This window comes from Phoenix dactylifera, chromosome 2 (genome assembly GCF_051530095.1).
Source record: "Phoenix dactylifera cultivar Ajwa chromosome 2, Ajwa_hap1_PhDact_Kaust_v1.1, whole genome shotgun sequence".
NCBI classification, from domain to species: domain Eukaryota; kingdom Viridiplantae; phylum Streptophyta; class Magnoliopsida; order Arecales; family Arecaceae; genus Phoenix; species Phoenix dactylifera.
In genome coordinates, this window is record NC_143191.1 from 35,688,180 (window position 1) to 35,713,256 (window position 25,077).

Genomic DNA, 25,077 nt, shown 5'->3' on the forward strand with positions numbered 1-25,077 from the left:
GAAAGTCTTTCCCATGAGAAACATGGGAAAGTTACTTTCCCATGAGGTGGGAATCACTCCTTTTTTATTTTTTCCCAAAAAGACCCTTCAGCATTAAAGAAGCATTAAAGAGGCATTAAAGACCTAATTTTTATTAAGGGCATAATAGGAATTATACATAACTTTCCTAGGAAAGTGGATGGTCAACCAAACATAAGCACTTTGGAAATTTGTCACTTTCCCATGGTTAACCAAACATGCCAAAAGTACTTTCCTAGGTATTCTCTTCCCAGGAATCAGATTCCTAGGAGGGAAAATACTTCCCGCGAACCAAACGAGCCCTAAATGTGGGAATCACATTCCCATGGGAATACAACTTTCCCTTCTCTCTCCTTTGAAAACTCCAACCAAACAAGAGGCATTTCATTACTTTCCCGTTGACCACACTTTCCCCCCTTCTTTTCCCGCGAACCAAACGAGCCCTAAAAACACGCTTTCTGGACCGTCGGATTACCATCCAACGCAGAAGCTTTACGGCAAAGTCCGCATAAAATAATCTATGGTTGTATGATAACACATGGGTGGAGGAACATAGTCCAAATAATCCCTTCGGAATGGTGAACATCAAAAGAGACGATTCAATTAACAAATTTGTTAATCTTTCGAAACACATGCACAATTTATAAGGCACCACAATCTTTTTAGAACCTATTCAATTATCTCAGCTAAGTCTTCTGACTCTAAGTTTTACTCTAAAATTTGATGCCTTGAAGATATGCCGCCCTTCTGTAGTAATCGGTCTAAATTTATGGTCCCTAATGCAACTCTAATATAACTTTTTGACAGGCTATTATTAAAATTTATCTTTAGGTGGTCAGGACGTGGGGGGCCTCAAGATGCAAGGACATACTTGGGGCCTCCTAAGATCACAAACGGGTTGGTGATTGCTGACGCGTAGATATTTATATGGAAGGTTAACCAAGATCGGTAGCGTCTAGCACACGTGGCGCATGGTAGCAACAGCTGATATATAATTCACTCCCCAGTCGCATCCATATTCAAATTTCCGGACAGCTCGTTCACGGATCACCTGGGAACCGGGAAGGCGTCGCCATTGTTCGCCGTACGAAGAAACTTTCGAGTCTCGAGATGTCCGCGACTCAGTCCGAGTGCGACCTCGGGGTAACTCTCTTCATTCCCTTTCTCGATCCGCTCTCGAAACCCCCTCTTCTCTCTTTTTCTCTTCGATCGGCATCTTGGCTCACTTACTGCTCCAATGCAGGCAACTGGCGGGCCTCCTTTCGCGATTGGGTGAGGAGATCTCCCCCCTCGAGCGGCCTTCGGCCGGTCGATCTATGTTCCAGAACCCAGTTTCCGTTTTCTAGGGTTTTGACCCGATCTTGCAGGGAGTACACCTTCGCCGACGCCGGGAACCTGGAGCATTGCGCCAAGTACCTCAACCAGACGCTAGTGACCTTCGGATTCCCAGCCTCACTGGATCTCTTTGCCACTGATCCCGTTCGTCATCTTGATCCGGCGGTCTATGTTTATTTTTCTGTGATTATCGATTTTTTTTACTTTTCTTGTTTTTTTGCTATAATGTTTCGTTCTTTCCTTTTTTCTCTTTAATATTTTTTGGTGGTAGGTTTCGATTTCAAGGACATGTAATTGCATCTATTCTCTACTTCAACAAAGGCAGCGCGACATTGAGTTTAGGGAGTCATCTAATGAGCAGAGGCAAAGGTGAATGTGTAATTTACTTTTTTTTATCAGTTTCATCTTTCTTGGTGCCTTAATTTATGGGGATCCGATAATGTTATTCCAATTAGCTTGTACATGTAATAGAAGTCTAAATCCAACCGTTTCCTTATCATAATTAATAGAATTTTGACTTATATGTGACACTGAATGAAATTTTTGGTCATTGCAAAGAGAAACTAGCATGTTGTCTTTCCCAGAATAAAGAATAGTTATAATGTCAATGGTGCTCTATTAATCAGGCTAGAGTTTGACAAGTTCAAGTTCATATATATACACAGTTACCAAATCGGAAATGATTTTAGGGTTTTTTCAGTATTGGGCGCATTGCATTATGTTTGGGCTTCTTAATATTTGGTCATTTACTAGTGACTATCAAGATCAGGTTTCCCAGCACTTTATCATCCCAATTTAAATGCTGATACTCTTTATATGAGTTGAGTATTAGTCTGTTACTGATCTGCCAAGGGGATCATGGTGCTTGTTTTTTCGGTCATCCATCAACTTCTGAACCATAAATAGTTATGCACTGGATTTCCCATCTTTCTTGTTCGAAATGACTTATATGGATCTATAAACTGCATATTTTGGTGATGTGATTTATATTTTCACCTCAACTACTTGCATAACAGCATGATTTCACCATATCTTCTCCCAATCCTTTCAGCATGCAGCCTTTCACTCAACAGTTCCAGAAAATTGATGCAAGCAATGAAAGATATAATTGCAATGTGTACCTAAATAAATACATATCCATAATCAATTAAACTATTTTGTTTAGGGGATTTTCGTATCCTTCATTACATATATTTGTATGGCTGGTGACAATATGAAAGCATTTTTTGGGTGGTACACAGGAGGATTTAAGCTTTATGTGTTAATATTAGTCATCTGGATTATTGTTCTGTGCCCAATTGGGTCTTCAAGATCTTTCCACTGGCCGAAGTCACCAAATTTAGTGCCAAAGCAGAAATAGTCTGTGAGATAATCCATGTTAGGAGCTGCTTAAATTGGATTAGTTTTCTTAATTATAACTGGAAGTGGACCGTTTTCACATCTACATTAGGAGCTACTTCATGCCATTTTAAGCTAATAACGAAAGGCACTTTTTCTGATGGCACTGCTGTTGTATAATTATAGATTGCAGTCTGATTTATCAAGATTAGAGGCTAAGATTGAAAGGCTTGAGGCACAATTAGCTGCAAAAGATCGAGAGCTAGCCACTTTAACCCGAATGGTTGGTTCATTGTTTTTCCTTCATATATCACTTCTTAAATGATGATGGAACAGTTAATCTTTGTAACTCTTTTATTATCATCAGGAGGCTAAACATACTGCAGCTTTGAAGGCTCAAATTGAAAAGTTGCAGCAGGAACGTGATGAATTTCAGCGAATGGTCATTGGTAATCAGGTGAGAAATATCTTATCATTGTGCCTCTGTCCCTTCTCCTTTCTGGCAAATATTCTTTCTTCTTCTTCTTCCTCTGCCCCAAACCCATCTCTCCTGATTCATTAATTTTCTTTGAAAAGCAAGTGCGCACGCAACAAATACATGAAATGAAGAAAAAAGAGAAGGAATACATAAAACTGCAGGTAATGTTATTGCTATGATATACAGTTGCATAATCAGAAATTCATTTGGCAAAAGTTTTTGTTGATCATATCATGGAACATGCCAAAATGCATTTACTAAATAACTGGGGGTATTAATCTGTTGTTTTGCAGGAGAGGCTAAACCAAGTGCTAATGGAGAAAAAGAAGGAATCTCGGTCAGGGATGGAGATAATGAACTTACTGCAGGTTTTGTTAAAGTTATTTTTATTATCAATTTATAGTTCTAACAAGCAGCTACATCCACAAATGCAGTCTTCGAATATTCTTCATATTGAATTTGATTACACCAATCCTCATGCGCTTCGCATCACATTTTTTAAAACCTTTTTGGGCTTTCAATTCTACTTTTGGATACCCAGTACAGCTTTTTGATGCTTCAGGTAATTAAGAATATTTCCACCTGATGTTGCTTGTTGTTGATGGCAACAGAAAGAAGGGCGTCAGCGTGGAACATGGAATGGAAAGAAGGCTGACAATGATTTCTATAAAATGATTGTAAGAAAGATCCAACTCAGTCAAGTGATGCATGCAGTCGGTTATTTCCTTAATGTCTTACATGGTACCAATAGGTTGATGCATATGAAGTAAAGAAGCAAGAGCTGATGGCAGAGAACTCTGATTTGCGGGCTTTACTACGTTCTATGCAGGTAGAAGCATGTAATAATAAGCTGTTAAGAGTTTTTTTTAATGACATTGTCTTTACTTGTTTGCTGCTACATAATCATATCTTCGATATGATTTATCTACGGACATATTTAGATGGAATTTTCTAGTTGTTGAAAATAATTGGTTGTAATGGTAGTTTTTCTAGACAATTAATTTACAGTACTGAGATTTGTTGAGCGATAGCTACATTTAGTAGTTTTAAGGTTTTTTTTTTTTTTTTTTTAATTTAAAGGTCATGGCAAATTAGCTATTTTTTATGCCATTGTTTTTTGGTTGATGTCGTCAAGACTTTAGGAATTTGTAAACATGTTATTCTTTCAATATCTATAGAGATTTATTGAATTTGTTTTACCTGCTTTCTTTCTTTCTTCCTTCCTTTCTTATTTTTTCCCAACCTGTTAAAGGCATGGTTCTGAAATTTACCACAATTATTTAACTTTGCTGAGTTTGTCTCGCTCCCTATGGTAACAAGTATACACTACTGATAATTTTTGAATTTTATAAGTTCTACGAGTCTGGGTGGGTTAATAACAACTGACAACACCTTGCCTTCTTGTCGTTGGCTACTGCCAATTATCACTGGATGTCATTACTGCCATACTTTGAATGGTACAGTTGGGTTGAATCATTAGGAAAGAAGGCTTTTCTATGGTATTGCTACTATCAAGAGAAGGAAAGATGGTTATAGCATATTATTCTGCAATTGTCTATGAAGTCCAAGGGCTCTTCATAGTCCTTAACCTTAATTTACTGGAAGTTCAGCTTTAATATGTTTCATTTTCTTTTCTCGTTCATTTAGTTTATTGTTTATATTTAGTATATTTATCTGTTGTTTTCTCCTCCTCCAGTACGGATTGCCTGTTGGTGATGACAGTTAGAGTTAAGAACCATACATGTTGATCCAATCCCCATATTTTTTTTTGTTGTGCACCTAATTCTTTTTTTATTAATTTATTTCTTGTTTGATCAAGGTATACCTTTTAAAACAAAAATCAATTTGGGACAAAGTGGCAGATAAACATCAAATAAAGGCTGGAAGATAACGTCCTTTTGCATAAACTAGAAACAACACAGACTCTAAAAGAATTGAAAGGTTATATATTGGTTTTGTTAAACAGTAATTTTCTTGGTTTTGTAGTTCCCTGTGGAAGGTAGGGGCAAAGAATTAGGCCACCAGATGTAGGTTATCTTTTTGGTTCTAGTTGTGAGGGCCCGGTCCAGTGACTAGCCTGCACATAGTTGGGCCAATGGGCCGGCCCAACGTGGCCAACCCAAGGGCCACAACAGAGAAGAAGAAGACTCTTCTTTCTCCACTTTTGATGGAAACCAAATTAAGGGTGTACGGCCGCCCTGACCGTTGAGGCGGTTACAATCGCCTAATAGCCGGCTATTGTGGCCGACCTTACCCACTTCCTCTCCGGGGGCTATAAAAGCCCCCGATGGCTCACCATTACCTTAACTCTCCCCTCCCTCTCAGTTTATTTTCCTCCTTAATTAAAGATGGGGTTTCTGAACCCACGTCGGTGCCGCCGGAGAGGATAATGCGAGGGCTCAGTCCAGTGACCAGCCCATACATAGTTGGGGCAATGGGCCAGCCCAATGTGGCCAGCCTAAGGGCCACAACAGAGAAGAAGAAGACTCTTCTTTCTTCGCTTTTGATGAAAATCGGGTTAAGGGTGTACGATCGCCTTGACCGTTGAGGCGGTTACAACTACCTAACAGCCGGCTGCTGCGGCCGACCTTACCTATTTCCTCTCCAGGGGCTATAAAAGCCACCGATGGCTCACCATTATCGTAATTCTCCCTTCCCTCTCAGCTTCTCTTCTTCCTTTCTTAGAGATAGGGTTTCCTGAACCCACGTCGGTGCCGCCGGAGAGGGTCGTCGCAGCTCCTTCCTAGAGCTAGGTAACATTCCTAAAACCCTTTCCTGGAGCTAGGTAATGATGAGCCATCGAGGGCATTTATAGCCCTCGAAAAGAAAGTGGGTGAGGTCGGCCGCAACAACTGGCTGTTAGGCAGTTGTAGCCGGCTGTTAAGCGGTTGTAACCGCCTCAATGGCTGGGGAGGCCGTGCCCTTACTTAGCGAATAGCCAATGTGGGACTAAACACACGCTTGCACGGGTTCTCACATACTCTCCTCGTTTAAGCCATGACGTCCTCGTGAGGCTAAGGGTTCAAATCTATTGAAATCTAATAATAATCACCACGATTGGTCCGTGGTCAGTCCCAATGGATCAGTGCTGCAGTATCTCCTAGTCCACATAGGTTATGGGCCGGGTCTGCTTTGTTACCATTTGTCGGAGCTTCTTCTCGGAGCTAGATAACATTCCTAAAACCCTTTTCCTTGCCTTCCTCTTCCCTCCGGATGTACTCGGGATAACAAGAGAAAAGAAAATAGAAAGGGGAAAGAAACTACCTGGTGGTCCTCGGTTGTGGATCCAACACTGCGCTCAATTGCAGCCGTAGCCGCAGTCGTCGATGGCCGAGGCAATTCTCCCTTCCCCCTCTGCTGCGGCGAGCTCGATAGATGGGCTTGAATTTGCCCTTCTTTCCTGTTGCAGTGGGATGAGGGAGGTTCTATCTTCCTCCCCTGCCGCAGTGAGGAAGGGGGCGAGGAGGCATCGGCGCGGCCACAGGCGCCGCTGTCCCTCGGCCAGGGCGGCGGTGTGTTGGGGGTCCCTTTCCTCCTTCAGTGTGATGGGGTTTAGAAACCCCTGTTCCATTGAAGGAGGTGGAAGATAAAAAGAAGAAGAAGAGAAGGAAGAAGGGACTCACCATATGTGCGGCTGCGAGCATCGCCGGCCGTGGGTGGCCTCACTGCGGGCAGCCCGACCATGAATGTTGTGATCGCCGCGGGTTCTTCTCTCGGCCCCCTCCCGAGCATGCCCTCCCTTCGCGGGAGAAGAAGGGAGGAGAAGAAAGGAGAAGAAGGGAAGCGAAGAAAGGAAAAGAGGGGAAGCTTCAGAAAGAAGGAAGAAGGAAGAAGAGAAGAAAAAGGAAAGAAAAAGAAGAAAAAAATAGAAAAAGAAAAAAAGAAAAAAAAAATAAAATAAAATACATAAATAAATAGGAAATAAATAAATAGAGAATTAAGATAATAAATAAATATATATATTTAAATGAAATAAAATAATAACAATAAATAAATAAATAAATAAAATAGAAAATAATGAGCGAGTGGCAAATAATCTGATCTTTATGATATTTCTAGGTACTGTGGATTTGTCATCCGAATCGAGATAAGTAACCTGACACAAATTATAAATTTCAGATATGAAATTATTTTAGATATGAAATTATAATTTTTATGAATGATCATGCATTTTCATTAATTTTAGGATCAAGCATATGTTAGCAAGTGTTGTATGATATGGCTAAATGGCATCTTTCATGAATACTATATTGTGTATACATGAATTATGATGATGAAGAAAAAATGCATAAAAATGAAGTTTATAGCATGATCATGGATTTTACACAAAATGATGCCATTATTTATCTTTCAATCTAATTATGAAGTATGGTTTATGAAAATTATGAAATGATTTATGAACTCTCAGATTGCTATGTATGATCCTCGCCAGCGGGTAATAGTAGCTCAGCATATGACCCTGTCAATGGGTAATAGCAATTGGCATATGACTCTGCCAGCAGATAATAGTAGCTGGCATATGATCCTGCCAACGGATAATAGTAGTTGGTAAAAATTACGGCCCTATTACGGGTATAAGAGTGGCCATAGCTGCACTTCTATTTGAAAGCACGATTTTTAAAGCACGAAATAATGGCATAATTTTACATTGCATTTCCATGTTTACGAACTTGCATGATTGAGCATGCATTGCTTTATGACCTGTTTTAATATGTGTTATAAAATGCTTATCTTGGAATATCTGTTATTTTGCTTAAATAATGCATTGATATGTGAAATATTATGCTTGATCCAGTGAGATGGTGTATGGTTACTTATTGAGCCGCATGGCCAATAGGACTCCTATTGTTTTTTTTCAGATTAATAGGGTTGCTAGGAGCAGGGAACCTAAAGACTTTAAAGTTTGGAGAAATTGATTCTAAATGTTCAAATTTTAGAGCTCTATACCGTTCCATTTTGGAAAATGGGCCAATGGGCGGGTCCAGTGATCAGCCCGCACACAGTTGGGCCAATGGGCCGGCCCAATGTGGCCAGCCCAAGGGCCACAATAGAGAAGAAGAAGACTTCTTTCTCCGCTTCTGATGGAAACCGGGTTAAGGGTGTACGACCTCCTTGGCCGTTGAGGCGGTTACAACTGCCTAGCCGGCTGTTGAGGCTGACCTTACCCACTTCCTCTCCGAGGGCTATAAAAGTGATGCGGGACAGCTGATTTAGAAAAGAATTTAAGAAGGGGAAGGAGGAGGGAGAAGTCTGGAGTCCACCAGATGCCAAAGCAAAGTCCTTTTTTTTTTTAATCCAAATATTCTAACCACAACAATAGACATGAGGGTCTCATATATAGCCCTCTATGTAACTGCCCATGATTCCCACAAAACATCATATAACTACCCATGATCCCCACAACATAGCTAAATACAGTCATAACAAGTCAACAACTAACAAGGACGAAAATACATAATAAATAAACCAAAATACATAAGAAATAAAACTATGGCAGCCAAAGTGCTATGCACGCCGGCGACGCCTATACACATGCTGGAAACGGTGGTCTGTGTCCCCACCAACTCCCCTCAGCTGAGAGGAGTTCGCCTCTGGCGAAACAGAGGTCTGGTAATGCTCCAACAGGTCTGAAGCAAGTCGCTGAAGCTCATCTCTGCTAATCCAAGTATCATCTGACGGAGGTCGACCATGCCACCTGACCAGATATCGCTGATATCCACCATTCTGTGTACTGACAATCTGATCGTCCAAAATCTGTTCCACTGTGTCTGTGATCTGCGGAGAAATAGGTACAGGAGGCAAGGCAGGAGCAGGAAATAGGGTCTCAAAGTTGGATGTGAGGTCAGTGTCAGGCTCATTGAATGGGTCAGTAGGAATAGTTGTCGGACCTCGGTAGGCAACTAAGTCTTCTACATTAAAAACTGGATTAATCCCAAAATCACTTGGAATATCCACCACATATGCATTAGATCCAACCCGTTTCAGAATTTTGTATGGATCCATACTTCGGGCGTGCAATTTCCTAACGGCTCCTGGTGGAAACCGTTCAGGTCTGATTCTGATCATTACATCATCACCCGCTCGAAATTCTTGATAACGTCGACGTAAGTCAACGCCCGTTTTATATCTCGCATTGTTGATTTCAATTTTCTTCTTAATCTCTTTATGTAAATTTTGCATGTGTTGCGCAAAGGATTCAGCGGTCTCAGAGATTCTATTGTTAGGGGCTACTGGGATAAGATCAATAGGTTTTCGCGGTACATAACCTAAGACAATTTCAAAAGGGCTCAAGCCAGTGGTCCGGTTTACAGAGCTATTGTAGGCGAATTCAGCTATGGATAGAAGAAGATCCCAATTACCTGGGTGGTCACCTACTAAACATCGTAGAAGGGTTCCTAGACTGCGGTTGACCACCTCAGTTTGCCCGTCTGTCTGAGGGTGATAGGCTGTGGAATATTTAAGCTTAGTACCCATAAAGTTCCATAGGGTCTTCCAAAAATAACTAACAAATTTGACATCTCTATCAGTCACTATCGAGGCTGGAAGCCCGTGGAGCCTAACGACCTCATCAAAGATAATCCTCGCAACTTTGGAGGCATCAGAAGTCTTGGAAGTGGGTAGAAAATGTGCCATCTTAGAGAACCGATCCACTACCACGAGAATGGAATCATGCTTACTTCTAGTCTTTGGCAATCCTAGCTCAAAATCCATACTAATATCCTGCCAAGGACGATCTGGGACAGGAAGGGGTGTATATAAGCCAGTGTTTTGTTTGCGCTGTTTGGATAGATGACAGGTACGACACTGACTAACAATTTTTGCAACATCCCGTTTTAAGCTAGGCCAATAAAATCTTTGTTCGACCATATCAATGGTCTTATTTCTACCAAAATGGCCAGCTATTCCTCCCGCATGAAGTTCCCAAACAAGAAAATCTCGAAGGGACGTTTGAGGGATACATAGCTTGTTTCCTCGGAATAGGAATGCATCAACCACAAGGTAATCACTATTGTCCCTGGTGTGACTTTCTAACACACTAGCATAGATCTCAGCAAAGTCTGGACAAGTTGCATAATCAGCAATCATACGATCAAATCCAGTAACCTTTATGCTCACTGACAAAAGTAGTGCGACACGTCGGCTTAGGGCATCAGCTGCCTTGTTGTCAATTCCTGCTTTATGACATAACACGAATGTGTATTCTTGAAGAAATTCAGCCCACTTTCCGTGTCGTGAACTCAATCGTTTCTGAGAATTCAAGTACCTCAAAGCTTCATGATCAGAATATAATACGAACTCTTGAGGTAATAGATAGTGACGCCAGTGACGCAGCGCTTGTACAACTGCATAAAATTCTTTGTCATAGGTGGAATATTTTCGTTTGGCATCATTTAGCTTCTCACTGAAGTATGCAATAAGATGTCTGTCTTGGCTTAAGACTCCACCTATACCTAGACCAGATGCGTCACAAGAGACTTCAAAAACTTTAGTAAAATCTGGAAGACGCATTACCGGAGCTTCAGTCATTCTAGTCTTGATCTCTTGGAATGCCCTTGAGGCCGCAACGGTCCAATGAAATTCACCTTTCCGGATACAATCCGTAATCGGTGCAGTGATCGTACTAAAATTCTTGATGAACCTTCTATAAAAGGTGGCTAGGCCGTGGAAGCTTCGCACCTCAAATAATGTCGTGGGTTCGGGCCATTCAAGAATAGCTTGGACCTTCTGTGGGTCTGCTGAAACACCCTCAGAAGAAACAACGAATCCTAAGAAGATTACACGATCAGTCATAAATGAACACTTCTTAAGATTCGCATATAGGCTTTCTTTTCTTAGTGAATTGCAAACCAAACGTAGGTGCTCAAGGTGTTGTTCCTTGTTTTTGCTATAAATTAAGATATCGTCAAAGTAGACTACAAGGAATTTACCCATGAAAGGTCTTAGCACCTGGGTCATGATTCGCATAAATGTACTAGGTGCATTTGTTAATCCGAAGGGCATGACTAGCCACTCGTATAACCCATCTTTGGTTTTGAAAGCTGTTTTCCATTCATCACCTGGGCGGATACGGATTTGGTGGTAACCACTTTTAAGGTCAATTTTGGAAAAGATAGCGGCACCTGCCATCATATCAAGCATGTCATCCAATCGTGGTATTGGAAACCGATATTTAACCGTTATCTTATTAATTGCCCTACTATCCACACACATTCTCCAAGTGCCGTCTTTTTTGGGCGTTAGAAGCGCCGGCACCGCACACGGGCTAAGACTTTCTCGGATGAACCCCTTTTGGAGTAGTTCATCAACTTGCCGTTTCAATTCAGCGTGTTCAATCGGATTTAATCTATAATGAGGCAAGTTCGGAAGAGTCGCCCCTGGAACCAAGTCTATGGCGTGCTGAATGTCACGCATAGGGGGAAGCTCATCAGGAAGGTCCTCAGGAAAGAGATCCCTAAATTCTTCCAGAACATGATGAACTTCCTTCGGAAAATCTACTTGAAAATCAAGAACAACTTCTTTGGACACTAACACAATGACTATGGATCCTTGGGCTGCTGCTTTCTCAAATTCCTTAGGACTAATGATTTGAAGGCGCTTTTCAACCTTCACATCCTTCTTTCCAGCAATAGAAGGTCTAGGCGGTAGAGGGTTTAGTCGAATTTTCTTTCCTTGGTGAACAAAAGAACAGGAATTGGATTTGCCATAAATGGTCACATCCAAATCATAAAGCCACGACCTACCAAGGATGATGTGTCCGACGTCCATGGGAATAACATCACACCAGACCTTATCATTATATTCAGAAAAGTTGATTTGGACTAGACAACGCTCAGTGACTGGTATAGCGGTTTTATCCACCCAAGACACATTATAAGGGTTAGGGTGAGGCACTGTCTTTAACTGTAGCTTCTTGACAGTTCTTGTGGATACAACATTGACACAACTCCCACTGTCAATGATAACCTTACAGCTATGTTCGCCACATTTGATATAGGTGTGAAATATGGATCGACGCCTCCAGTCATCATCTTCTCGCTTTGGTTGTGTAAGGACACACCTGACTACGCCTAAAGGAGTGGAACCCTCAAGTGAATCCGGGTCCTCACCTTCATCTGACTCTTCAGGGTCTATTTCTGGTTCATGGACCAACTCATTCTCTTCATCATTTCTATCTTCTTCGATGACCAATGTTTTCTTAGTAGGACATTGACTAGCTCTATGCCCAAAACCAAAACATCTGTAACACTGATCTCGAGAAATTTTGGGTGGTTCACTTAAAATTCCCTTACTCTTTTGATCATTAATTTTTGGGGACTCAGTCGCTTGATTTCTAATATTAGGCTTACTCCAAGTATTAGTTTGACTACCGTGGGTGTTCTTATAATTGGTCTCCTTAAGATCAAATCGCCTAAAAGTTGTCTTATTAGTATAACGCTCAATGTCTTGGACAAGTTGATAAGCATGTTCTAATGAATTGACCTCACGCAGAATAAGCTCTTTTTGTAAATCATCTCGCAATCCGGACCTAAACCTAGAAAGGGTCAATTCCACACTCTCGCGTGCATCACATCGCATGAAGAACTCATCAAAGCGAGCGATGTACTCAGACACAGGTTTGTTTCCTTGAATCAGTCGTTGCCACTGATCTAACAGGCGACTCTTATAGGATGTTGGGAGATATTTTTCCTTTAACTTCTCCTTCATTTCATCCCATTGTACCACAGGGGGTTGCCTAGCTCTAGCAAGCATATTTTCTATTGTGTTCCAATGCAACTTTGCGGGACCAGTGAGCTTCATTTTTGCAAAGCGAACTCTGCGATCTTCTGATAGATTATACCATTCAAAGTAATGGTCCATATCAGCGAGCCAGTCAATGAAGACTTTTGGGTCGAGACGACCATCATAACTTGGTGCATCGATCTTAATACTGCGCATTACGTGCTCATCTGGTGTCTCACGCGATCTTAGATAGTCCCTTTGGTGTTGTTGCCCAAGGCCTCTGGCACGGAGCGGTTCAAACTCACCAAGTTCAGACTCTCCATCGTTGTGAGTAACTTGGAGGTTGGTGATTGAATTTTCAGCCATAGTCAAACGAGTGTTCAGTCTAGTTTCAAGGTCAGTGATCCTTGCTCCTAATCTGGTTTCTAATGCTGCTATGGCATCTAACACCTGTTGGCTTGGGTTGGTCGTCATCTCATGTGAGTAAGATGTACCGCTGCGAGTTGTCATACTCTAGAATTCAAAAATCCTAGATATATAATTAACATTCAAAATAAAATCAACAATGTTGAATAAAAGACGACTTTTGACGTAGTCTTGGTTACTTTCGAATTAGCACAGCAGATAACTAAATATCAGGACCTTAGGTACTGCTAACCTTGGCCTGGATCATGCAAAATCTTTACAGGTTAATCTAATGAAAGTGGGGTCCTTCAAATTGATTTGGATTTCACCAGATTCCAGTAAAATTTCCTAGTTGCCTTTCGAGGATTTGAAAATAATTTATAAGGCTCAATATGTGTTTTCAAGGGGCATAGGCTTTTATAAAATTGAGGTCCTATCTCAAACCGACAACATGAAGTGAAAACAATAATAATCTAAAGATAAACTAGTTTATAGGGAAAGGCTGAAAAATAATTATGTAAAGGGAAGATACGACCTCTTCTTACAGATCTGAATCAGTGGATGAATTTGGATGTCAGAGTGCAGAACCGGAGCCCGATGATTTGTAGAAGATGCTGCTGGAAGACGGCCAACTGCGGGTATCGTTGTGGAAGTCCAACACGTGGCAGGGTCTGGATCCAATTGTAGAGGCTGGAAAAATCAGGCCCACAAGATAATGGGCTACAGAATTCTCCTGTAATGGGCCGAAGGCTGGGGTCGGCCCGCTCGCCCGAAATTAAAAGAACACCGTGGATCCGAAGCTTCTGGATGGCTTCGGATCCCTCTGTGTCTGTGGGAGTAAACCCGAGGGAGACGCCGTGGGGGAAAAAAAAAGAGGGAAATAATAGAAGAAGAAGGGGAAGGAGCGATGTCGGAGGGTGGATCCCTCGTTCTGGGGAGCGAGGGGGTCGGCGAAGGCGGAGGATGGAGTCGGCAGCGGAAGTCGGAGGTGGCGGCACAGAAGAAGAAGGGGTCTTGGTGAGATGAAAGGGAGAAAAAGAAAGGGGTTTAGGGTTTAGTGAGCTGAGAGGGGGAAGAAATGGGAACGGGTGGAAGAGAGGGGCGAGTTCAGCAGGGGCGATCTTCGTTTTGGAGGGCGCTGGGAGCGGCGAGGCGGATGATGCGAAGCAGCGAAGCGTCGACGGCGGCAGTGGTGGCGGAACCCTAGATCTAGGGTTCTTCTCCGTCGAGCAACAGGTACGATCTTTCTTGCTTTTTTTTTTTTTTTTTGAACAGCACGTGCAAGTCACGTGCTGCGTCTGCTGTCCCTCACGTGTGAAGTCACGTGCGAGGCTCACGTGAGGGTCATGTGACCTTTTTTTTTTTTTTTCTTTTCTTTTTTTTTTTTTTTTGGAAACGGATCCGGGTTAATAGACTGGGTAACGGGTGAGGGACTTACCCGTTAGCTGGTGTTTCTTCAACCTCCCGACGGTTTCGGGAGGTGGTACCGGGCTCTGCGGCTACGGTTGCTGGCAGTTCCCGGCGGCCGATCGTGCCGAAGTCCACGCTAGCAGTGCGGAGGGGGGGGGGTCTCAGTGGTCTGTGGTGGTGGCCGGCGACCGGTCACCTGCTCCGGCACTGGGTTTCCTCGCAGGAATGTCTCCCGTCTCTCTTCGTGTGCGCGGTGGCCGGCAGACGCTTCGGCGGGTCCGAGGGACAGATCTGAAAGAAGGGCAGCGATGCTCCTCTTCTTTTTGACAGAGGGAGTCACCCGTGGTCCGTCAGCTCGCTCCGGCGTCCGGGGTCGGGTTACCGCGTAGATTTCGTGTGCCCACCGGAATCCTGGGATCCGGCGGTGCTCTGCCATACACTTGGTAGATTTCTGTGGGAGTTTCGGGACAGAGGAGACAACAAAAGATTTTTTTTTTTTTTTTTTTTTTTTTTGCAGACTGTCCCACTGCGGCCCAGAAAATGGCAGTGAAAGAAGGGAAGGGAAGTAGACTGAGGATCGGGGCGTTGGCACAGAGGCAAAGCCCAACAGTGCTCTGATACCAAACTGATGCGGGACAGCTGATTTAGAAAAGAATTTAAGAAGGGGAAGGAGGAGGGAGAAGTCTGGAGTCCACCAGATGCCAAAGCAAAGTCCTTTTTTTTTTAATCCAAATATTCTAACCACAACAATAGACATGAGGGTCTCATATATAGCCCTCTATGTAACTGCCCATGATTCCCACAAAACATCATATAACTACCCATGATCCCCACAACATAGCTAAATACAGTCATAACAAGTCAACAACTAACAAGGACGAAAATACATAATAAATAAACCAAAATACATAAGAAATAAAACTATGGCAGCCAAAGTGCTATGCACGCCGGCGACGCCTATACACATGCTGGAAACGGTGGTCTGTGTCCCCACCAAAAAGTCCCCGATGGCTCACCATTACCATAACTCTCCCCTCCCTCTCAGTTTTTCTTCCTCCTTCCTTAGAGATAGGTTTTCCTGAACCCACGTCGGTGCCGTTGGAGAGGGTCGTCGCAGCTCCTTCCCGGAGCTTGGTAACATTTCTAAAACCCTTTTTTTGCCTCCCTTCCTCCTGATCTACTCGAGATAACAAGAGAAAAGAAAATAGAAAGGGGAAAGAAACTACCTGGTGGTCCTCGGCTGTGGATCTGGCGCTGTGCTCGACCGCAGCCGTAGCCATAGTCATCGGCGGCCGAGGTAGTTCTCCCTTCCCCCTTTACTTCGGCGAGGTCGATAGATGGGCTCAGATTTGCCCTTCTTTGCTGCTGTAGTGGGATGAGGGAGGTTCTATCTTCCTCCCCTGCCGCAGTGAGGAAGGGGGGAGGGAGGCGTCGGCTCGGCCGCAGGCGCTGCTAGCCCTCAGCCAGGGCTGCGGTGTGCCGGAGGCCCCTTTCCTCCTTCGATGTGACGGGGTTTAGAAACCCCCAGTTCCACCGAAGGAGGTGGAAGATAAAAAGAAAAGAAGAGAAGGAAGAAGGGACTCACCGCGTGTGTGGCCGTGAGCCGCTGTTGGCCTTGGCCGTGGGTAGCCTGGCTGTGAGCGCCGCGACTGCCGCGAGTTCTCCCTGGCTCTCTCTCTCTCCTCCATGGGAAGAGAGGGCCGGCTGCCGCGGGCTCTTCTTCTTCCGAGCTCTTTCTCTCCTCTGCAGAAGGAAGAGAGGGCCGGCTGCGGCGGGCGCCGCTGGTCTTGGGCCCCAGCCCCTCCTGAGCATGCCCTCCTCCTTTCGCAGGAGAAGAAGGGAGGAGAAGAAAGGAAAAGAAGGAGAAGCTTCGGGAAGAAGAAGAAGAGAAGAAAAAGAAAAGAAAAAGAAAAGAAAATAAAAATAAAAATAAAATAAAATGCATAAATAAATAGTAAATAAATAAATAGAGAATTAAGAAAATAAATAAATATATTTAAATAATATAATAATAATAATAAATAAATAAATAAAATGGAAAATAATGAATGAGTGGCAAATAATCTGATCTTTATGATATTGCTAGGTACTGTGGATTTGTCATCCGAATCGAGATAAGTAACCCTGACACAAATCTTATTGATTTTGAATTACTGAAATTATTTTAGATATAAAATTATAAATTACATGAATGGTCATGCATTTTCATAAATTTTAGGATCAAGCATATGTTAGCAAGTGTTGCATGATTTGGCTAAATGGCATTTTTCATGAATACTGTATTGTGTATACATGAATTATGATGATGTAGAAAAATTGCATGAAAATCAAGTTTATAACATGATCATGGATTTTACACAAATGATGCCATTATTCATCTTTCAATCTAATTATGAGATATGGTTTACGAAAATTATGAAATGATTTATGAACTCTCATATTACTATGTATGACCCTCGCCAGTGGATAATAGTAGCTCGGCATATGATTCTGTTAAAGGGTAATAGTAGTTGGCAGACGACTCTACCAGTAGGTAATAGTAGCTGACATATGACCCTGTTAGCAGGTAATAGTAGTTGGTAAAGATTACGACCCTGTCATTGGTATAATAGTGACCATAGTTGCACTTCCATCTGAGAGCACAATTTTTAAAGCATGAATAAATGGCAATTCTTTACATTGCATTTCCATGTTTACGAACTTGCGTGATTGAGCATGCATTGCTTTATGACCTATTTTAATATGTGTTATGAAATGCTTATCTTGGAATATTTGTTATTTTGCTTAAATAATGCATTGGCATATAAAATATTATGCTTGATCTGGTAAGATGGTGCATGGTTATTTTCTGAGCCGCATAGCTCATACGACTCCTGTTATTTTTCTTTCGGATAAATAAGGTTGCTAGGAGCAGGGAGCTTGAAGCCGTTAGGGTTTGGGGAATTGATGCTGGTTGTACAAATTTTAGAGCTCTCTACTGTTCCCTTTTGGAAAAGATTTATTAAATAAAATGATACTTTTGTATGAATTGTTAATATGGCTTCGTGTTATTAGGCAGTAGCTTGCGGTAGCACAGCCGCATCACGGGTCGGATCTAGGGCGTGACACTAGTAACCAAGGTCGGAGATCCTCGAGCATGTTTTGGATTGTAATGGTAGAGCTTTTGTCATTACAGAGGTTAGATATGAGATGATATCATTCTGGGACTGATATCCATTTTTATGTTTTTCTCGTGTAGTCATTTCTTCACAGGACGCCTAATAAGTTGAACAGTAGGATCAGAGGTTTAGAGCTTTTCTAGGCTACTCTCATATATTAAATGGCTAATAGAGTATTGATGGATGAGCTGTGTAAGCCTGCAGCTGCTTTTGGAATGTTATGAGGTTGGTGAGGCCATTTTTTGCAATCTCAATCATGGTTTATTAGTCGGTTTGGCTGTTAGGTCTTATTGATATTGCATCATGCCTTGAAACAACACTCCAAGAAATCTTTTTACCATTGAAGACAATTTTTAAAATGAAAATATATGCTGTTTAGTAAAAACGAACTGCACTCCTTTGAACAGATATTAATGAATTAATCAACGATAGAATAAAGCAGTAAGTTGACTCATGACCATGAACTGAAAGATAATCTATTATTATGATATTTAAAATATTTTGCACAATGACTAATGCACCTCTATCTTGTACAATCATCTGGTAGCCCAACTTTGGATTTTTCCAGTCTGATTAAATATAGCTTTCCTGTTTGACCTTTTTCAAGAAATTGATGATTGCTTATATGAAGCGAGAAGTTGACTTAGCTGGCACTTCTGGTGGCTTGTCTAGCATTATCTGTAACAGTCAGATTTATGTCAGGGCACATTAAGTGACTGTGATACTTGTAAACCATTTTATTGCACTCAACTTTAATCTTAATTTTATTGGCCAAGACAAATTCATGGTTTCTTTTGGTTTTAATGGTAATCTAAGAGAAATGTTTTCACATGTCATGGTCATTTTAATTGAGAGCTAGAATATGGAATCTTCCTATCTCATTGTTCAAATTTGTTTTGTAGCCCCCACCCCCCCAAACCATTTTATTGCACTCAACTTTAATCTTAATTTTATTGGCCAAGACAAATTTATGGTTTCTTTTGGTTTTAATGGTAATCCAAGAGAAATGTTTTCACATGTCATGGTCATTTTAATTGAAAGCTAGAATAAGATATCTTCCTATCTCATTGTCGACCCCCCCCTCACCGGCGTGCCCAACAACAAAAATGGTGGCAGTAGTGCATTACATGAAAGGATCATAATGCTAATATTGGAGATTACTCCCTCATTAGGTGTTCCCCTTGTGCTGTTTTTTAGTAAATGAAGCAGTTTTATGGTCTGATTAGGTAGCAGATACTAAAGAAATTTGGATATGTCATCTTTTTTCCTTTTCATTTTAAGTTTTAGTTGTCCCTGTGGTTCGCATAAGAATTGCTTCTAATCTACAAGTTGACAAATAGATGATTTAAATTGCATTGCCTATGTATCAGAATTTGACACTCATTGAGTAAAGTTAGATACATGCAGTGTACTTGTTTAGATTCCTAAAAAAATAAAAAGGAATCCAGATATTTCTGAATAGGCTAGGGATACTTCTTGAATACCCTGGGGATGAGGAGGACATTTCCCTTTTTTGTCATTTTAATGATTGTTGGACTTATAATGACGGGCATGATGGTGCCCTAGAGTTGATGTTGTCATTTGGAATGTGGGTCTGTTTTTATGATAATCCATTATGCTTGATGGATGCTTTTTTACATATATGTAAGGATAAATGTTTCTTTATTGTTTTGTCCCCGCTATTTTGTATTCTATTGCTCCAAGATTTGCTGTATGAGTGCAACTGATAGGACATTTTCCTTTTTCTCTCTCCTTTTGATGAACATTGACTGTAGTGATGGGCAGCGAAGGGGTAACTCTAGAGTCAAAGTTGCTGTATGGATTATTGGACTATGTTATTATGATAACCCATTATGCTTTATGAATGCTTTTTTTTACATATATGTTTAAATATTTATTCTATTTCTCCATGATTTGTGGTATTGGTGCAATTGTTTCATGTCATATCTGTACCCTATATCCTTTCCATGCTTTACAGATTTCTTCTCCTGTTTGTTTGCTGCCCTTTTCCTGATTTCTTTTGAAGAATAGCATTATCTATGTCATTAAATGATCATTTTAATTTATTCGTCATGCAAAATTTTCATTTCGCAAATAAGTTGGATGTGGCTTCTTCTACATATCTTTCATTTCCATGCTTTTAACACATTATCATTGAAGCCACTGGATTATCAGATTCTGTCAATTCTGATTCTTAATATGCTGATTTTTCTTAACCTTAATTGCAAGCTGTGCTTATCTTAATTCGAAGAAAGTTTAAATGAATTGCTGTGCCAATCCTTTTTGCTTCTTTAGATGGATATGCGGGACTTTTTAAATGCTCCAAATGGCCTGTCCCAACAAACTGTCGCTGTCAATGAAAAACAAGTGGCAGGATCTCCTCAGTCTCCATTAGGTGGCAGGACGGTATGGTCATAACTGCTAAATATTAAAGGTTTTTTTTTTTTTTTTTTTTTGGGGGGGGGGGGGGGGGGCGCGGTTTTTAGTTAGATATTTCTGATTAACCCACGCTCGTGTCATGCAATTGTTACCTGCAGGATTTCTTTGATCTACCTTTCCACATGGCTAGAGATCAAATAGAAGAGAGCTTACGAACTAAGATGGCTTCAATTAAGGTGGTTTCCATTGGCTTGGAGCTAACAGCATTTCTTTTATTATTTGTTTACACTTTCTTTCTGCACTGCTTCAACTTTCATCATCTTTTCTGTAACAGGCAGGGATGCTACAGCTTCAAGATGCACAGAAAGGAGCAGAGGTGACCTCTGAAGCAACTGAGAGAGAGCTTGAGCTTGAAGCTCAACTTGTTGAAGCTAGGAGCATCATTCAAGAGCAGGTTTAAGTTTCTATTTTTGAAAATTGACTTTTTTTATTATTTTGATAAATTCAATTTTGATGCCAGTGGTTTGTTGATTTCGATTCATTTATTTTAGTGTACTTTGGTTCTCTACATCTCAACATCTTAATGAATTGATTCCCATTTTGGTTGAAATTGATTGATTCTGTATGTAATGCTAGAGCCTAGCATGACTATGTTTTTATGCATGAGAACTTGTCCCTCATTTAGAAGGTTGTGAGGCTTCGGGTCTCACTTCCTAATAACTTCAAATTCATCCCTCCATATTCACTCTAATAAATATTCTTGTCTCAATCATAAAATGATTGTCTTACTATAAGTAGGATGGGCCGTGTACTTGTGAAATGTACTGAATGCCTCTTGCGAAGAATCATATGTGTGCATGCCCAGTACTAGTCTGCTTGACTGCTCATTTTTTTAAAGTGAGGCTGCACATAGATGAGTATAATACTGTTAAGTAAATCTAGTCCTTTTTGCATTTATCTTTTCTGTTTGATTTTTGAAGTTCGAATAAACATATCACCATTCTCTCACTTTAGCTGCACACAGTAATGGTAAAAATGCAGGAGGTGCACCCCCCTTCTGTCATCTTTTCCCGTTTCCGTGCATGTGGCAGGGGCTTAAGACAGTCATGTCAAAGAGAGAACAGTATGAAAAAGTTTTTAGGTCAAGTGAAGAATGAAGGAGTGCATGTTTTTTATTTATGGAAAGTGCACAAGTCAAGCTTTTATTAGAGTATACTGGTGAATTGCAGAGACACACTGAACTCTGGGAGGCTCAACATGCTGTAGGGTTTCAATTTCTCTATTGGAGCATTCGTAGGGGGGGCAATATAAAATACATTAGTAGGTTTTCGTGAGCGGCATGCAGTTATTTTTATGTGACATTTGTGTATACATGAGTCTGGTTGTGCATAACTCACACTATATCAGTTATATATTTCTTTATTTTTCTAGGAATACTAAATGCAGGCATCTCCAATAATTAATGTCTAAGTAGAGTTAACATGTGGCCTTTCAGACTATGCTGGATTTTGTCAGCATTAGGAGGTGGGAATTGGTAACGTTTTCCCATCCAGCCCATTCCCATGTCTGGTAACTCCAGACACGCTAATGCTGACTCCTGAGGGTATTGAATTCCCATAAGAAGCAGCAAAACCATACCCGGGGGGGGGGGGGGGGGCATGGATATTGTTTTTGTGTTCGCAATAATGTTTATTTATTATGTTGTTAATATTGATTATTTGATTATATATTGAAAGTATTTTACAATGATATATCATCTATGGAAAATACAATAATATATGTTACATATTGTATTAAAATTATTTATTTTCTTAATATTATATTATTAATCAAATTATTGTATTATAATATATCATACTATATATTGGAATATTGTAATATTATTTAATTATGTTGTTATGATAATATTATTATACTTATGATACTATTGTAATATGATTATAATTAATATAAATATTGTAGTTAGTATATTATAATATAGTATTATATTAATATAATAGTACTAATGTACAAAAAATGACAATATTATGAAAAGTTCATATTATATAAATATTAAATTAATACAATAGTACTGAAAATAATATTCCTAAATAATGTTTTTGATATTAACATTAGTATTATCTTATTATCATAATACTTTAAAAAATAACATAATATTATTAACAAAATTTTAATATTTATACTAATATTAATATTACTATAGTCAATTAAAATCATCATATTAATATAAAAATTATTTAATAATAATATCAACATTCTTATATGGCTATAAGATTTGCATAATCATTACCATAGTATCATATGATATTAGTATAATACTAATAATATATTATTAATACTGATATAATCAGATTATCTTATGATATTGTTAACCAAATTTGAATATTAATATTTCTTATTATATACTGATGTTATATTTTAATAATAGTGCTATATTATTGTTGGCATATTGAAATTATTATTTAGTATTATTTTATATTAATATATTAATAATATATGAGCACCTAACAAGTGTATCGTAAATTTTTTTTTTCCCATTTTTGAGGATGGAAAGTATTTTCTTACGAGTTAACAACTAGAATTTGGATAGAATACCAAAACAAACCAAATAATAATTAAGAAAAAACCAGGTCAAAGCAGGTTGAACCAATCGAGTGAATAGCGGGTTGCTGGTTTTTAGGAAATCTAGGTTTGGGGTTGACCTGACCCGTGTTTGTTTACGGAGCACAAGTTAGGCGGGTCAACCAGGCCGGGTCTTAAACTATTGGTCTGTATATAAGACTAAGCACATTTTGAATATTTTAAGATCTTGTGTATTTGAAACACAAGAATATGCCTTTCTGCTGTAATTAATCTTGTATTTACATATCCATTAAACCTCCATTTCTTGGAATTTCAAGCACATAATTTATTTTATTACTAGGAAATCACAAGACTGACCTTCATCTGGAATCTCAATGCAGGCTTCAATAATGTCCAAACATTTTGCAAAGTCTGAGAAGCCAAGGTTGATTCTTTAGAAAATTTTCTTTCTTTTTTTTTTCATTAGTTTTGTTATTTCAGTGGCTTACGCATTGATGCATCTCCTTCTTCTCTGTAGGATATTGAGTAGCCATTTAGATGCTGAGAGAGAAGTGATCCATTCAGCATCTGCTGAGGTGTGCAAAGTTTTATCTTCCTGAAAGTTGCTTTTACAATTTTTTAATAATCCTTACCCAGACTGAGCTTGAACAATTGCTGTTTATGTATATAAGGTTAGAGGATATAATTCAACAATGAGTTGTTCAAGGGACATGTCTTTGAGCAGCATGTAACCATGCACATAAGCCTCATATCCCTTAATAGAGTATGCAACATTGATCATGCCAACATGCCCATTTTGGCTTCAGCAGTTCACCTAAAATTTCAGCTTGCTGCCACCCCGTGTACAAATGGTGTACTGAGCACAGTATCTTTGGTACCAACTCAAGCATGAAATTTTCTAATAGGAAGCCATTTTTTCTGACTTGAACGGATGTTGACCGAATTTGTAATCCAGAATTCATTTTAAAGCCAAAAAAAAAATACAGAACCTCAAACATCCTTTCAATCATATCAAGAAGTCAACTACTGTTTATTTAAATATTAAATGACTAAACGGTGCAATGTTATGCATGATTTTAGTTCATTTTTTTGTTAATTTAAATATAATGACAACTTTGATATTATCTGGGCATAATTAACTTAGTAAAAAGTAAAGATCTGGTGCTAGAATGCATGATGGAACATCTAAATCTTTTAATATATGCCATCCATCATGACATCCTTTTTCCAAATTTCTAAAATGTTCTAGTTTAAATGTCTTAGGGGCCTAAAATGGTTACCAAAATTAGATACTTTTCAATTGTCAAAACAAATGAACTTTGTTCTATGGTTTGCCTCTCCATATTCTTGAATTTCATCCATTTGTGGCATAGGCTATGCAAATAGGAACGAACAATATAATTTATCAAATTAATGCCCGTTGTACATATTGGCATCAGAATACGTATGCCTTGGAACCTTTAAAGCATGCTCAGAGAACAGACTATATGTTATACGCATACTTCTTTTGTCCCGAAGTTGAATCTGGAGTAGGTGTTGTAGATACTTCTATACCTGCGATATGTATCCCTATGGCATTACAATGTTTATTACGGCAATTAAGTAAAATAGGAAGATGTTTTTTGCTTTTCCATTGAAATATTGAGTACTGATCATGTCATTCTTGTGGTTCTAGGCGGTGTAAAAATCCAGGGTGCTCTGGTATTTTGATGGTAGTGGTGCATGCTTTTGACTTGATATAAACTAGGTTTGCTGCTGAGATCAAAGTGCCAGAGATGACAAGTGTTAAAAACCTTTTGTAAGTATTTTGGATAGCTTTACTGGACTATTCATGTTGGTGGTTCAGAAGAACCGAGTGAATCCATTAATATTCCTCAATATATAGCTTTTTTATAAATTTATAATAGTTCTCGTGTTGTCATAATAGTTTACTTTGGCTTTATTTCTGCCCTATATTTCTTCTCTTCTTCAAGATGATTATGCATATGAATGTGTGGTTACTAGTGAAAGTGGTTCTTCAGCAGTTTAAGCCAGTCATTATTTGGATCATGTTATAATATTTCTGAATTAGTTCACTCCATGATATCTACAAATCTACTGGGCTCTTGATTATAATATCATCTACTTTGGAGTTGGGACGTGGTCTGGAGGCCTACAATAATATGAGGATAGCTAACCAAATTTATTACTCCTTTATCGTGCTAAACTCATATGTCCCATTGTTCTAAGATCATAGTAATCTTCATACTCTTG

At 39.8% G+C, this 25,077-nt stretch overlaps 1 protein-coding gene across 1 annotated transcript; it reads left to right on the forward strand.

Annotated features, from left to right (window-relative positions):
- Nucleotides 1–968: 968 nt before the first annotated feature.
- LOC103701589 (uncharacterized) lies at nt 969–24,730 on the forward strand. The gene is made up of 16 exons (XM_039118776.2): nt 969–1,161; nt 1,262–1,290; nt 1,386–1,497; nt 1,625–1,722; nt 2,878–2,974; nt 3,059–3,148; nt 3,268–3,330; nt 3,463–3,537; nt 3,781–3,846; nt 3,921–3,998; nt 20,158–20,268; nt 20,400–20,477; nt 20,576–20,695; nt 23,205–23,248; nt 23,342–23,399; nt 24,500–24,730. The coding sequence occupies exons 1-16, from the start codon at nt 1,129–1,131 to the stop codon at nt 24,506–24,508; spliced, it is 1,161 nt and encodes a 386-aa protein (XP_038974704.1). The 5' UTR covers nt 969–1,128; the 3' UTR covers nt 24,509–24,730.
- The last annotated feature ends 347 nt before the right edge of the window (nt 24,731–25,077 follow it).

Excerpts from the sequence above, each read along its gene's own strand:
- LOC103701589 (XM_039118776.2), top strand. The coding sequence starts at position 1,129 with ATGTCCGCGACTCAGTCCGAGTGCGACCTCGGG. Across the intron at positions 1,498-1,624 it reads ATCTCTTTGCCACTGATCCC|GTTTCGATTTCAAGGACATG; the intron begins GTTCGTCATCTT and ends TTTTGGTGGTAG. Across the intron at positions 3,331-3,462 it reads AGGAATACATAAAACTGCAG|GAGAGGCTAAACCAAGTGCT; the intron begins GTAATGTTATTG and ends GTTGTTTTGCAG.